General features: G+C 29.0%; 1 protein-coding gene across 1 annotated transcript; it reads right to left on the bottom strand.

Annotated features, from left to right (window-relative positions):
- Positions 1–15,177: 15,177 nt before the first annotated feature.
- Positions 15,178–17,366, bottom strand: LOC125822574 (COBRA-like protein 10). Its single transcript, XM_049501987.1, has 2 exons — positions 16,818–17,366; positions 15,178–16,737 (listed from the first exon to the last, which is right to left on the bottom strand). Exons 1-2 carry the CDS (start codon positions 17,347–17,349, stop codon positions 15,326–15,328), a joined length of 1,944 nt encoding a protein of 647 aa, XP_049357944.1. The 5' UTR covers positions 17,350–17,366; the 3' UTR covers positions 15,178–15,325.
- Positions 17,367–17,477: the final 111 nt, after the last annotated feature.

The raw sequence follows: 17,477 nt of genomic DNA, 5'->3' as shown, positions 1-17,477 counted from the left end.
AGTTTGTTTTTATTCTATTCTTTTCTATGTCTTGATGTGACAAGGAAAATAAAATTTAATTCTTTTTGACTGTGCCAAAAGTGAAATGAGAAAAAATTGGAATAATAAATAAACATAAAGTTGACTCAAAGTGTGAACACGGACAGAAGGTCTTCTTTTTTTCTTTTCCTTTTTCAAACTTGGGTAAAACATATATATAGTGACAACTAATATCTGGTAAAGTCCAAACTTCACTCCTATACAAGTCTCTCAACAATGGCATATATAACAAATAGCAAATTCAACACATCATTTTTGTATGAAAAAACAATAATTTATCTTACACAGAGATATATGCAGTATAATTTTCTGACGAAGGATGTTCAACTGAGTAAACAATTCAAGAGAAGAAAAAAAAAAAGTAAACTTACTCTCTATGAAGCCTTTGGATTGAAAAAACAAGAAGTGTAGAAAATTAATCCAGATCTGGTCAAACTTTTTGGAGGCTGAAAACTTTGTGTGTGTGTTTTTTTTTGAGGTTGTTTACATGGATGAAGAAGAAAATGATTTTTTCTTGTGAAGGGAATTAAAGGGGCTATGGAGAAGGGGGGAAAAGAGGGATTATAGGGAACAGGTGGAGAAGATGAAGGGAGTTATTATTATAGCAGAGGTTATTGAGAGGAAGAAATAGCATTAATGGGAGGTGTTAATGCTATTGTTGAGAGAGAAAATGAGAAGTTGGCAGCAACTCATCTTTGATGTTTAAATTTTCTAATATAGGGACTATGGTAGAAACAACTTAATTATGACTTCCATCTAATACTCCCATTTATAGTGTGTTTTAATTTAATTTGAGTAGGATCATTATAGATTAAAAGAAGGCAAGTTGTTTGATTTGATTATTAGGATCATTATAAATTAAAAGAAGGCAAGTAGTTTGAGTAGGTTCATTACAAATTCAGTACTTAGAACTATTTGACGGCAACTAATTTAAAGAAGGAAACTAGATATATGGAGAGTAATTGATTAACTTAACAATATTACACATATTATGATATTTAGTTTGAGTATTAGGATCATGAGTAGGATCATTATGAATTCTAACTAAGAATTATTCGATGGTAACAAATTTAAAGAAGAAACTAGATATACCGAGAGTAATTGATTAACTTAAGAATATTGTATTGATAATGAAATTTAGTTTGAGTAGGATCATTATAAATTCTGATTAATCAGATTATTTGATGGTAACAAATTTAAGAAGGAATCTAGATTAAGTAAAGTAAGTGATTAGCTTAACAATATTGTATTTAGTTTCAGTAGGATCATTGTAAATTCATATCATAATTACTCAATGGCAACAAATTAGAAGGAGAGTAGATAGAAGGAAAGTAAGTGATTAACTTATAACAATATTATTGATTAAGAGATCTAGTTTGAGTAGGATCATCAAAAATTTATAATTAGATTTATTTTGGTGGTAACAAATTAAAAGAAGGGAAGTTTAGATATAAGAAGAGTAAGCGATTAACTTATGACAATATTATTGATTATGAGATCTAATTTGAGGATTATTATAATTGATGGTAACAAGTTAAAAGAAGGAAAATAGATATGCATGTCAAAGAGTCTCACATTGGTGGATAATAGGATGGATGATGTCCTTCTATAATTTTTGGACAATTTTCCCTCGTATATTACTTCTAAGGTCGAGCTAAACTCAAGTTTCATTTCTTTATAATAATGTTTTCAAAGGCAGTTTTGGTGCTTGCCCTAGGGTGAAATAATGTTGAAACACCTTAAAACTTACACGTGGGACTTAATTTGTGACGCTTATACCCTAACCATTCATGCATTTTAGGAATAATTAATGTCAAAAACGGAAAAGCCTTTGAAACTTACATATGCAACTTAACTCTGTGACGCTTATGCCCTGACCATTAGTACATTTAAACATGTTTAACGCTCAATGTCTAGGGCTCACCTAACCATTCTTACATAAATTATTTAGTTAATATTGTGAAAACATTAATATCGTGACTATTAAGTTTTAAGGAACTTTTCTGGTTAACACAATATTTTCCATTTTCTCGTCAACAAATGATATTAATTGTTACTTTCAAATAGAAAATCAAAAATAATTTTTATACACTTGCATTGTTTGATATGACACATCTTCAATTCATCAAGGGCATAATTTTAATTATAGGAGGAGAGCATAATAATTTATAATTAAGGTAAAACATAAGTAGGTAGTCGAACTGTGGGAGAGCATGGTTATGGTTTGGATAACCTTTATCTGCTCTTTCTTCTTATCATTATTATTACTATATGGAGTATCTTATTCTTCAATTTTATACCATCATTGTTTCTTTTGCTTTATTATTTTATTATTCGTGTTGTCAATACTTTTCTTTTCTTAAGATTTTGACTATGACTTCTATAGTACTCATGTATTTTTTTTTAAATTTGTTTTGAAATACTTCTGTTAATTGTCAAATGTCTATTAGATAAAATTTATTTACCTCACTCAAAGTAATGGTAAAGTCGTGAATTTAGCCTGTTTACACTTCAGTTATACAATCACAATAAATATATTGTTGTTACTTTGAATCGTTCATATATATTTTGATATTTTCTTTTCTTAGTTTATTAAAAAATATTTATTGTTCTTTTTAAATTGTTCAAAATATTTATCTTTTTAATTAATTTATAAACCTATTATTACTATTAAAATTTGAGACTGCAAAAATTGTGGGCCTAAAATCTTTGCTTTACTTGCCTTATGCTGTAGCTGACGTTGCTTAAACAACTCTTATCTAAAGACTAAAATGAAGAGATAATTTATTATTTTTGATTTATTTTTTATTATTAATAATAATTATTAATTTTAAAATAAAATAAAAAATATATATATAAAATATTAAATTTATTATGTTTAAAAATAAAATAAAATTTATTTTTATTTTTATTTTTTTATATGTCAAGTCAATACTAAATAAATAAATAAATAAGTAAAAATGGATGAATGTTGTATTAATTTTGTCACATGCACCAAATTAAATTAGAATTTATGAGTGTATAAAAAAAGTTACTACGAATGCATTTTCTAATTTTCCCTGCTTACAAAACTATGAACGTCTTGATGTCTTAATTATATTGGCGTTATGAATAATGCAATCATAAGTAGGACATTTTAATGAATTTTTCTTAATATTTTAACCCTGACAAATTCAGCTTTACAAATCCTCCTTTTAAGTTGTTGTTATTCGAGCACATCACCAATATAAAGAAAAAGAATAAATGAAGATTTTTCTCCCATTTCTTCTTTTTATTATTCCAAAGCAAACACAAATAAAACAAAAAGAGAAAAATATATCTTTTTTTTTACTTTTATAATATCAAATTACAGTGACGGATCCGAGATTTTCGGTTTGTGGGTGCCAGTAGTGGAGCCACATGTTGTTGAGGGGTCCCTTCGTCGGAAGGTTACATTGTGAGGGTAGAATAAAAATATTTTTTATGTGTATATATTACATATTGACACTCCTTGGCTTCTATACAATTTCACTACTTTATATTTTGATACTCCTTAGCCAAAATTTAGTTCTGCCACTGGTGGGTGCTCACTTCTTTTAATATAAAATTATTATAAATCACATAGTATAGGTGCATAGTTATTTAAATGTGATGTTTAAAACATTAATGAGAAAAATAAAGATTAATACTGCTATTACAAAAACAAACAAAACAACCTTTCAGTTTTTGAGGGAAAAAAATTATCTTAAAGAATTTCTCAACTAAATAGTCAAAATTTCTCAAGAAAAATAAAAAAGTGATTGAATATGACTTTTTAATTTTATCATGTCACAAGAAATTCATAAAACGTAAATGAAATTATGACTAAAGGTTAAAGTATAAAAAAGGTAATAAAAAAGAAGAAGGAAAAAAAGTAAAACATGTGAGAGTTTATATTGGGAGAGAAAGAGGAAAATAGAAAATGTGTAAATAATTGTTCAAAATGAGAATCAAACCCTTGACCCTCCTCTTAAAACAAAGCTTAGATATTTGTTATTAAGACCAATGCACCCATCAAGAGATTTGTTCACTAGGTGCCGAACATTTCATATATTCAAATTTAGAAGAAATTACTATATATATATATATATAAATATTAGATAACTGAAGGCCCCTATACGGGCCCAATATAATTAGTTACAAATTTAATATCAAATTTTTATAGAGAAATTTTAAGTGTTTACTATTATTTTTTATTTAAAAAAATAAATAAAATTGTTAACTAAAATATTAAATCAAATTTGATCAATATTTTTCCCCAATCAAACTTTTAGCATAAATATAATAACGTAATAATGTAGATTAATTCAAAAACAAATTTCAGGTATTGTCGGTATTAATTATGGGAATATTTGTTATTTTGGAAATACTCATGATTTAAATTTAATTTTCTATTTACTATCGCATACTGATATAAATTTATAGATTTTAAGAATAATTTATTTGTTATCTTAAATTGTTATATATTATTTTCTTAAATGCCTATATTTTTAATTTACTGTTCACAAGTAAAAATTAGAATTAAGAAGCGCATCTCATTATTACATGAAGTTCAACGTGTAATTTATCTTAAATAATAACAGAAAAATGATTAATAATTAGTATGACACTCTATTTTCTTTATATTCTTTTCTTAGATAGAATGATATAGAGTTAATATTTTTTCCAGAATTCATATTAATTTATATTTTCTTCGTCATAATTAATTTGTCTTACTTTTTTAAAAATCTTTTATATATTTAAAATTTATGTAAAATATGTATAAATTACAATAATTAGAAATTTATAATATTTAGATGACATAAAAAAATTAGGTTGACTCTCAAAACTCTATCAGTAACACATAAACTAAGACACACAAAATAACATATATTATTTGAAATGATGTAAAAATACTATAAATCACAATAATTAACAATTTAAGATATTTTTTAAAACATATAATAAATTTGGTTGACTCTCAAAATTCTATTAATGTCTCATAAATTAGGACAGAGAAAGTAACATAAATTATTTAAAAATAACATAAAAAATTACTATAAATCACAATAATTAACAACTTAAATATTTAAGAGACATGTAATAATTTTGATTGACTTTCAAAATTCGATCAGTGCCACATAAGATGAAGTAACATACATTATTTAAAACTGACGTAAATAATATTGTAAATCATAATAATTAACAACTTAAAAATTTAAAAAATATACAATACAATAATTAACACTTTTAATATTTAAAACAATTAAAAATTGACCGACTCTCCAAATTCTATTTATCTCTCTCTCTCACACACACACATATATATATATTATGTTATGTTTTTGCTAATACGGAATGTTGTGTCTAGTGTATATATTTATATATATAATAGCCTTTTATATGAAATTAATTGTTTTTCGTAAATATGATGAATATAAATTATTTATGAATTTGAGAAGGAATAAAAAAATACAACAATTAAGTAGATTGGATGTTACACCACTTAAAGAAAAAGAAAAAAAGTACTCTATATGATTTTTGAATGTTACTATTAACTTATTAGTATATTAAAAATATATAAGAAAACTACTGTGATAACTTTGAAGATAATAATGGGCCCTATATTTATAGAAGTCCATGTGATTTGTTTTACTCTTCCAACGTGTGGATAGCCATGTGGCCTCAATAATATGCTAGAATTTGGGTGGTTTTTCTGGAATTTGATACTTCCATGCACGAAGTACAATTGCTATTAAGTTGTACATTTTGTTTATTTATGGATTTGTCCTTGATCGTCCTTTTCTTCATGTTTCTATATATATAAACAGTTTTATGTCGAGGTTAATGGGTGCTTGAGCACCCGAACGACTACATGTGGGTCCGCCCCTGCGGCAAGTTAATTCAGAATATAATCGTTAGGGGTTCATGATCCAATTTAGGTCGATTTTCCTTTAAAAGAAAGACTTAATATATTGACGGTATTTTAAATTTATTCGCAAATTTTATTTATATATATTCAAACTATCATTTATTTCTATTGAGAACTTCAACACATGATAAATATTTTTATTAGATAATTTCCATCCAAATCTTAAAAAACTTTCACTTGTGTTCACAAATATTTACTAGGCAATTAAGTTAATTATATAAAATATGTTATGTCCTAATTATGGACATCAACCTCACTTGAAATAGATATGAGAGTTTTCAGTTTTTTTAAGGCTAATATGTATGATTAAAGGAGGTAACATATTTTATGTGGTTAACTTATTTACATAATTAGACTTGAGAATTATTTGAACTGAATGTGCACAATATAGTACCATTTTATCATGTTTTCAGATAATCAATTGAAATAAGTTATAATTTGAATGTCCCAAATAAAATTTATAGAATTATCGATGTACTTAACCTAAAAGAAAATCAAAATAATCAAGTTGAGTTTTCAAATGTTGGAATCAAATCAAACCAATTAGACAAACTTTCATCACTTCATTTTCGGTTCGGCTAATTTTATCGATTTGTTCGGTTAATTTGATTTTTTGCCATATCCTTTAAAATATATGATGATATATTTTCAAGCACATATTAAATAGACTAGACTACATTCCATCATAACATTTTTTAATTAATTACTCTTTAATAAAAGGACATATATTATTAAATTATTATAAGCCGGACCTATCGCCTACCGGCTAACAGTATATATATCATCAATAAAAATTTCATTTTCTGTTGAGCACCATTAATGACTAATAGTAGCAAGTACTACTTGTTAATACTGTTGTACCTACAATGTAATGGCATTCTTTTCTTGTATTGAAAATTCAGTTGGTTGACTACATAAATTTCCACTTAGTTAGTCAAAGGTGAAGTCATAATTAAGAGTTTGAGGTTTCTAAATATTAGGACAAAAGAGAAAAATATTGCAAAACATGCTTCATTTAAAGAAAATAAAGAGAATTTTTTTGTTGATAACGGGGTTGAACCCACAATACTAGTGTGAAACACATTTCCACCACCCCTTCTTCACCATTAAGCGATCAATCAATTTTGTTAGGGGTTCACAAATTAACAACATAATTACGTATATTAATTTTTAATACAAATACATGTTTACGTAAAAGCTAGTGGTTCATTCGAACCCACGAACGCCCGCCTAACTCTATCTCTGTAGTTAGTAATTAAGGATTCAATTTCTCACCTTGAATTTCTTCTTCCCTTATCTTTGATTTTTTTATTTTATTTATTTTAAAAAATCTCTAACAAAATCAATAGTTGTATCTGTATGAGAATCTGTTACATAAAGGGTGTGTTTGGTATGAAGGAAAATATTTTCCTGGAAAACAAGTAGATTTTTGATTTATTTTCTCATATTTGGTTGGTGAGTAGAAAATATTTTCCAGAAAAGATTTTATGGTGTTTGATTTATGAATGAAAAATATTTTTGAGAATATATCTTTTATTTTTACTAAAGAGTACAAAATAATTTTTGAATTGAAATTGAAAATATTTTTTAAAAAACAAACTTAATATTTTTTTGGAGGGGTGGGGATTGAGGGGGGGGGGGGGGTCATGGGTGGGGGTGGAGTGGAGTGGAGTGAAAAAATAAAAATTTGAAATTGGAAATATTTTTTAAAAACAAACTTTAATGGAGGGAGGAGGGAGTAGTGGGGCTGGCCGGGGAGGGGGGGGGGTCGAAGGTTGGTGGGGTGAAAAAATAAAAATTTGAAATTGGAAATATTTTTTTAAAAACAAACTTTAAATTATTTTTTTTGGGGAGGGTGGTAGGGGGCTGGCGGGGGTAGGGGGGTCGGGGTGAGGGTGGGGTAAAAAAATAAAAAAGTTGAAGTTGAAATTTTTTTTTAAAAAATAAGCTCTAAATTTATTTTTTCAACAAAAAAAATTATAATTTGAAATTGGAGGAAAATTTTGGAAAATGTTTTCCTTAATTTTTTAAGGGAAGTCATTTTCCTTAAATTTGAGGAAAATGAGTTGATTTGGAAAACATTTACCCAACCAAACATGAAAAAATTGGAAAACATTTTCCGGAAAATATTTTCCTTCATACCAAACACACCCAAAGTCACACTCCTAATCAGTATTATTTTCTATATGATTTTGAATAATTTAGACCTCATTATATATTACTTTTGAGGTGGAGTTATAAGTCTAAAATCTATAGTATTCCTATAATCTTTACTTCTGGTCTGCCTAATAATATATTTGCTAACGTTTTAGAAGTCTACTTTACTCTCACATTAATTAAAGGAATAAATTCAGGTTGTCTCCTATAATATATATACCTTTGGATAATCTTTATTTAATTAATTGGCTACGGTTTAGTTAGATACAACGTACCACATTTAGTTTTCTTTTACATAATTATATCAACATTACATTTTGAAAAATAATATTTATTACCCATTTTTCTCGAACAATATCTATATATGTTTTAACTTTTGGAAAAGATAATATATTTCTATAAATGAAATACGCAGATGTGAAATTGTGAATCCGACATGATTATAATTTATAGTGTATCAAATTTGAATATCTTAAATGGTCTCAATTGTAGATAGTTGCGTCTTCTTTCCGAGGACAACGACGGTGCTTTCGTTGTCATCTCGCTTTCTCTCCGGCAAGAAAATGATACTTACTTTCCTTCCGTTTTTACGTATCTCCTGTATTAAAAATAGTTATTCATTTTTACTTGTTTAATTTAAAAAGTTAAGAGATAATAATATTTTATCATTTAATTTCTAATTTACACCTTATTATTAACTATATAATCACTTCCCAATGTTTTTTTTTTTCAAACATTGAATTTATAATCTTCAAAGAGTGATATACTCCTCCGACCTGTTCGACAATAGTTGTCCACTATTGACTTGAGACACATCTTAAAAACAATAAATAATAGGAGTAATATTACTATATTATCATTTGACTTTATTAAATTCAATGTTTTGAGAAATGTATTAGATGATTTATTGTATTTTATAGTAAGGTAAAATAGACACAAAAGGTAAATTATCTCTTGATTTTCTAAACTGAACACTTATTATTGAATAACTATTTTAAAATTAATTGACAGCTATTATTAAATAGAAAAAATAATAAATTTGTGATTCTATATAGTACTCATTAAAAAATGTGTCAAGTTAACATGGAACAAATAAAAATGAATAGGGAGAACCATATTTTGATATTGAGACATTGAATAGGTCTCATAAATCTTTTTTTTATTAAGAAGGAGTGGATGGGAAGTGGGGGATTTAGGGAGAGACATACAGTGACATTTGAACACCCCACCCAACTAGAATGAAGATACAGAGAACTCTTCAATTGAGTTACACTCCACATGGTCTCTATATTTTTGTAATTTTTTTTTTTTATAATACATAGTATGATTTATAAGAATAACAACTTTGAAGGTGGATATATGATTATGAATTTTTGATTTTGCTTACTTCATGGCATAATTACAAGATTAACAAGTTTTGGCTTTTTGACTTTTTAATATATATCTTCAAAGCTATAGGGGTTCAAAAGTTTAAAATTACCTATTTGGAAGGTCATTGAGTGTATTTTCCTTGAGGGTGAGTAACAAGAATGTCTTGGTGTTGGGTTCGAAAGGGATTAGGGCGTCATGTGGAAGCTTACAATTTGTAAATCATAAGGCGATAAATTAAACGACACATAAAACTATACTAAAAGACATGTATTATTATATGATATAACCAATTGGCCTACATATTTTAAAACTAATAAGAAAATATTAAAATTGTAGAGAGAAAAAATCTCCCCATGCATAAATAAAACTATTAAATGTCTACATTGTGGATACGTGTTGTGTTATGTTATGAAAATAAGGATCTTCAATTTATAGATCTCTAAATTTTTCCTCTAACCAAATATGAAAAATAATTATAATTTTCTTTCAAGAAAAATTCAAGTATTTATGGTAATACTTTGACTCTCTTTTAAGGAAAAAATAAAACATCAGGGCAAAATCTTTACACTTGGAGGTGGATGGTCTTGAATTTCAAATCTCACTTTTTTCTTTTATGTTAATTTACAAGTTTTGACTTTTTACTTGAAGGTTTGTTCATAAGATAAGCGAGTCAAAAATTTGAGATCATCTATTTTTAAGCCATTGATGTAATTTCCTATTGGGTGATTTACAGCCCAGAGGTAGTCAGTCCTCTGGCAATATCATTGCTCAAATTCCTTAATCATTATTATTATTATTATCGCGGTTTTGATGATCAACGTACTTACCTATAACACATTTAGGTTTTAATTCAAATATTTCTCTCCTGCAAATCATGATTAATGTGTGGGGGATGAAATGCAGTAACGCAAGAGATCACAATTAATTCATAACTTGTTCTTTCCCTATCTCTTCTTCTATCGATTCAAGTTTCAACCCCGAAATCTATCGATCAGTACATTTTTGACAGTGTAATTTCTCACCGGAGATTGATTTCAGTACTCCAAAACAGTTTTGTCTCTTATGCAGACACGGATAGAACAATACGTACCATTTAAGAGTTTCAATCTTTGTTTTATTAGCTATATATATATTGTCATGATTGGTTTACCAGAAATGTAGCAGGGTCACGTTATTTTCTTATGCAGATATAGCACAGAAGAAATTATAATGATCATCTGCAATTTGACATGCATGCATGGCTATTTTAAGATGGAACTTAACTGTTATAAATTACAAAAATCTTCCTAATTACGTGCATTTAGAGTCATCAACATGCTCAATTAGTTTTTGGTTTTCAAATATATATATGTTCCCTTAGTCACAAATAAGGGTAGTTTTAGCTCATTTTTACACCTTTAAGACAAATAAGAGAGTAATAAATAGTTTACTAAGTTACTCATATTCACTACTTCCTCCGTCCTCTTTTAGTTGTCATGATTTTTTTTAGAGTCAAACTATAAGAACTTTGACTAAAATTTTCGATGTGTTTTTTTTCATAATATTGATATGCAAAAAATTGCAATATATAGTACTTTTCGTATAGTTTTTGAATATCTAAATTTTTGGTTTAAAATATCAAATTAATGTAATCTAATTAAACTTTCAAAATTAATCAAATTGACTTTCGAAAAGCACTACATGACAACTAAACACGGACGGCGGGAGTAGATATTTTGAAGAAGTAGTTTGTTACTCCATCTGATCGGATTTACTTGTCAAATTTTGACTTGACACACCTATTAAGAAAAGAAAAATTGGTATAGTGAGTTTACTATTTTACCCCTATTAATTGATAAACTCTCAAACATATTTACTCACTACATTTTTCAAGACATTAACTCAATGTTAATAACTTGAGGGTAAAAATAAATTATAAAATAAAAATAACTTGAGGGTACAGTAGAATTTCTTTTTGTCTTTTCTTAATTTGTCAAAAATGACAAGTAAAAGTAGAAATCAAATTAGGAAATACTCCCTCCGTCCAATAATAGTTGTTCATTATCGTACTAAAAATAGTTGTCCAACAATATTTGTCCAATTTAGAAAATCAAGATATAATTTACCTTTTGTGTCTATTTTACCCTTGTTAGTAAATACTATTTATCATCTAACACATTTGTCAAAACATTAAATTTAATAAAGTCAAATGATAATCTAGTAATTTTACTCTATTATTTATTGTTTCTTAAGGTGTGTGTCAAGTTAATAGTGGACAACTATTGTTGGATAGAGGAAGTACTAGACAAGTAAATCCGAACGAAAGGAGTAATACAAGAGTATAGTTGAAAAATATACTAATTATTGTCTAGAAGATGACTCTTATTTTGGGATATTTTTTTCTTGCTAATTAAAGTGGTGCTCCTTTTCTTTCTTCGTCCCAATTTATATGGTACAATTGAAATTTCGAAAATTAATCAAATTTTTCTTTGACCAAAATTTATTTATGTCTTTCAAATATTTTAAATTTTAAATTATTATATTTATTTAATACTTTCTATGTAGTTTTTCAAATATATAAATATTAGTTCAAAAATTTAAAGCTTCTATCTCTAAATTTACAATATACATTTAGAAATTTGAATATCAAAATTTTAACTAGGCCATGTAAATCGAGACTTGAGAAAATATATCTCATCCTTGGTTGACTAATTGCTAGAAGAGCTATGAGTTTTTACCAAGTAAGGACTTGTTTGAATAAGTCAGTATGAATACCAAAATAAAGAATTTAGTTCGTATTAATAATAAAGTTTACGACAATTTTCAAAGGAGTGTCTCAACGCATTAATACAACGAATATATCATCATAACTGAAATTGGACCATACTACTTATGCATGCTTTTTTCTTTCTGCTGCAATATATATAGCTTAGATTTTAATGCTCTCCAAATATTAAATTTCCATATCTAGAATGGTATACGTGCTATAAAAGCCTATTAACCTAAGCGTCGTACTATCGTTATTATATTGTTTGGTATCATTATCACAAAGGAATTTTACATTGAAAAAAATAACCAAAATTAACTATTTATGCAACTACAAAAATGAAGGTATTAACTGTTTGTGCGCGTGTATAAATTTTAATACTAATGGCGATATATGGTTTTTTTTTATTTTTTTTTTTTATAGTTTTTACAACATCTCAATTTAATTTCAAAATTTAGTTAAATTAATTATTTGAAAACGAATCAATCATAACAAATAAAAGTAAATGGAGGAGGTAAGTGACTAGAAGGTCACAAGTCACAATAAAAACATCACGTATGAGTTCAAGCACTTATTAGCCTCAGGATCAATTGGTGTCCAATTCTCTTTATTACTTGTATTAATTATGTGGGAAAAAATCTTTGTTAGATAAGAATAGCTATATATATGGTGGCTAATAAATGGTACAATGAAGTTTAATGACAGAATACATTAAAATAATTAGTTGTAGTAGATGTCGATCAAGACATGTTCAACGGAGAAATATATGCAAGTCACCTTCAAATTAAAGTTCCCCCCATTTTGAGTTTGAAAGTGTGGCATTAAAATCAGCTTTGTTTTAAAATCACATTCAAGAAAAAAAATAAATGCCGAGGTGAGATGGTCATTTAGAGTGGGAAGGAAGCAATGAGCTTGGAAGTTTATTTATGAAATTTATTTTCCTTATTTTTTACCAAATAAATTATTTTCTTTATTGGTAAGAAACTTATTTTTTAAAAAAATATTTGAAACATAAAAATTGGAAAACATTTTTCTTCCATGCTAATCATACCCTAAAATATGACAATTTTCTTTTAATGATCGTAGTTTTGACCCAACTTGCTGACAAAATATATTATCGAAAAGATTTCCTGACATGATTCATGAAGGTGTGTGCAATAGGGCACATACACCTTGTGCTTCTAGTTCATCATTTTAATTTTTTATTAGACAGAAAAATCAGTTTGTGGTGTTGTAATATATATATTTTTTCTTATGTATACATCATGCACTTCAAATATTATATAAAGCCAATGCCTACCATGCATGTTAGGGTTGTTAGATATTGACTTACAACTTGTTTGGATGACTATACCGTAAGATTTCATGATATATCATATTATATTATGTTGTTTTGATGAATATAATATTTGAATAAATTATATTATTTCTTATTATTTTATAATGCTATGCACCAATAATATGAAGAATAAGGTTATACTATTACAAAGAAAAAATAGAATACGGAAAGATAGAGTAAAGGGTATTAAATACTCACTCCGTCCAAATTTATGTAAAAATGTTTGAAGTGGGAGGGTCAAATCACTTAGTTTTGACTATGAATTCAGATATAGCTTCTCCTGATAATTACAAGTCAAATTAAAAAATTATAATGATCTCTATTTCTGCATTGAAATATGATATGACTAATTCTTCAAATTCTATAATTGCATTCAAACATTTGTTCTTTGCTTTTTTTTTTAGTCTACGTACTTATTTTGATTGATGATGAAGCAAGCAATTATACTATCCTTTTGAATGTTTTTGTCGTTTTTAATTCTAATTTGATTGATAATTTAACATATAGATTGTGTCAAAAGCTTTCAGCTGTGTTGTGATCTTTTGCTCTCTGTTATGAATGGGCCTAGACCAGTATTGGCAAATCAGCCCAACACCGGATTAAGTGGCTATGTGTGGGATCCGGATTGATAAATAGAGACTTATGAGAGAAAAATAGGTTTATGCGTATTATGATCATGCTTAGGCAAAGTCTAGATCTCTCATCCTGCTTTCTCTAAGTCTAGCTCCTCGTCTCCTTCTTCAGTCAGTCGATCCTAGTTCTTATTTTCAATATTTCTGTATTTCTGTTTGGGATTTTACCTTTTGAGTTGTTGCCTTTACTTGGTAGAATTGTAATTGATCTTTAGCCTAATTAATATAGTTGAGAAACGAGTTAGAGTTATCGCTGGATTCGAGTACATTACACTCTCTGTTTCAGCTGATCAGTTTTTGGCTGAATTCGTAACTTTTAATCTACATGTGCTTTGTGCTCTTGTTTCCATGTATTACAAATATACTACTGCAACAATACAACTTGTTCAAAATAAATATACTTATCCACCTTCGGTGTTTGCACCAAATTAGACAATAAATCATAGAAATCACAAATTTAAAGTGCAAATACGTATCACATATGATAAAATTAAGGTTTTATGCAAGATACATGTGTTTGGTGCAAACACTAGGCGCGGGTAAGGTTTTTCCTGGCCATTGTGATTTGTGCCTATCTAAAAGCATAGAACACGGACACTAGAACAATAACACAACAACTGTAATCATAAGGAGTTTTCCCTTTGCCATGAAATAGATATTGTTCACACAATATGGAAAAGGCACATGATAAATGGAGCTTATCTTATACAAACTGCATACTTTCTCTTTTAAGAGTACCAAGAAAGCCATATGCCTGCTTATGATCCTCCAAATTTGGTACAAATAAGACCATGTTCTTGGATGAAATAACTCTTTCTTCGTTTTTTTTATTTTTATTTTCATTTGCAGTGTTTTGGACTTTTGGTGCTTTAATGAGCATCAATGTGCATTAATTTGCAGCGCACAGCCAGAAGAATCATTCTGCAAAACACGATACATGTGTGCTTAATGCTGAGAATATCAATCCATTTATCATATTTGGACATGGTGCTATACTAATGTGAGGTTAGTAACGGAAACTTCCCCTGGCAGAGTGTCAACTATATGTTTCACTTGAGAATCTCCTTCCATTTACTTGAAATGTACAAGCCAAAAACATGATCACCTTTCAATCATTGAAGGTCTTTTAGCATCAGCAAGAAGGTTAACAATGTTATGATGGCGATTACCCAAGATTTTGCACGCCATTTTCTTCCATCTGCTGCTAAAAGATGTGTGGGAAGTGCACATTCTTCCCCATTGAATAGCAACTTTGTTGGAAATCCATCCCCCTTTAATATATCAATACCTTTTAAGTGTTTCTTATTAAATCTAAGGACAGATTGTTGCTTTCCGGGTACTCTAGGGTCTCCAGGTTTTGGTCCATCAGCTTCTGCCATCAAGTAATTTAAACCAGGTAGTCCTTTCAAGAAAATTGTGTCATTTATGTTTCGAAGCAAAGTTCCATTGAAAGAAAAAGCTTGTGCAAATCCTGAACCTGTTTTCTTGAACTGGATGCCAACGAACCAGTCCACGAAATTAACTGCTCCCCAATTGAATAGAGTAATCCGAGCAGTCCACCCTGATTTGTAGTTTGAATCGATATGCCAGTTTATGGTAACCCCACACTTGTCGCCACAAGGTAACTGCTTAGGGACATGATAGTGCTTTAGTTTAGCCCAATACAAGGATTTCTCTCTTCTGTTTGCGAATGGCACCAGAAGTGCTTCTGGAGGAAGAAGCAGTCCTGGTGCATTTTGACTACATTTGACAGAATTGTCACAACCACATGCACAAGTGTTGCAGGGGATTGCAGAATCATTGTAATAGGCACTGTATGAAACACAGCACCGATTCGCTCTATCTTTTGGCTTTGTGATATTGCAGACTATTTGCCAACTTGCAATAGCTATTACAGTAGCATGAAGTCCAGTTGGATCTAAGAACTGTGCTTCATCTACTCTTAAGGCTTGTCCACATTTATAATCCGGATTAAGTAGACCGACAATTTTCCATCTTTCGGGAGGGTAGAGAGCTGTTAGATTCAAATCTGGTGGAAGCTTATAGACTTGTAACTGAAACACAGACTTTGAATTGGTTGCATTCATTACAGTGGGCATGATGCTACCATTCCTGCAGCAGAATGGCAACATACCTACATCTTTATCTTGAGCTCTTTCTCGAGGCAAATCAGCTATAGTAGGTTTCTTTTCACAGTTCAAAACTTTAGAAAAATCAAAGTCTTTATAGTACTGTCCTGCAGCACCATAGACACAATTCGAATAGTCTTTCTTGCGAGTGTATGCACCCCTCATCGAGTATATGAACTCCCCTCTCATCCATTCCCAGGTTAAATTCCACTGATCAAGGCGTCCCAAAGGATTACTATTTTGTATGGTCACTTGTGCTTGATAGTTATTCGGATAGGCTTGCATAACATCATAAGAGATCAAAAGATCACCACTTTGCCGTGGGAAATACTTGGTGGTGAAATTTTTAACCTTAAATTTTGGATCTTTCACGCAGCAGACATGCATTTTTGTTGCTGTCACACAATATACAAAAACAAAGATTCAGAATTCAATCAAGATTCGCGAAAAAAATGTAGCTGATTTACACACTTACCTTTGCGTTTCGCTGCTGGACATTTATATCCATCATTGAAAAGTTTAATAGTTTTAGGCATGGGATAACCTGGTGGCTTGATTCCAAATTGTGTACCTGTTAACTCAATCTCTGCTTGAATCTTCTTAACATCACCAGCAGTATCAATCGACGTTTTCAAATCTGCCTGAGGATAGCCAGCTAGGTAAGTTCCATTTCCAACAGGAGCTGGAAAATCATCACCACTTAATAAAACAGCATTACTAGCTGAGACTAAAAGTTCGCGATTTTGAAACCCGATGAAGATTTTCCAGTTCTTGAGCTCATATATACCTGCATTAAGTACTGTTGCTGTAGCCTTAAAGGCCCAAGCTTGTGCAGTTGCATTCTTTACATGCGGAAGCTCTTTCGTCCTAGAGATGAATACATAGGATAAAAAAATACCATTGCAGTTATTTTCTGCAGGTGGTAATTTACCATCATAATCTTGTGCCTTAATATTGACAGAAAACAAGATTATGTAAAAGATGATGGATTTTGAGACCATCTTCATTATTTTCTACAAATTTTGAATAGGATTTCAAGATTTGGAAAAAAAGAAGAGAAAAGAGATATTTGAGATGACAATCTTGATTTAAGTGAAGACTTGGTCAGAATTCAGATGAAATTTTTTTCCTCCAT

Source organism: Solanum verrucosum, unplaced genomic scaffold (assembly GCF_900185275.1).
Source record: "Solanum verrucosum unplaced genomic scaffold, falcon-dt-bn FXZP01000103.1, whole genome shotgun sequence".
NCBI classification, from domain to species: Eukaryota; Viridiplantae; Streptophyta; class Magnoliopsida; order Solanales; family Solanaceae; genus Solanum; species Solanum verrucosum.
This window is presented reverse-complemented; position numbering and strand designations above follow the sequence as displayed.

Coding starts and splice junctions, on each gene's coding strand:
- LOC125822574 (XM_049501987.1), bottom strand. CDS start 17,349: ATGAAGATGGTCTCAAAATCCATCATCTTTTACATAATCTTGTTTTCT. Junction 16,738..16,817: donor TCCAGCAGCGAAACGCAAAG/GTAAGTGTGTAA, acceptor ATTGTGTGACAG/CAACAAAAATGCATGTCTGC.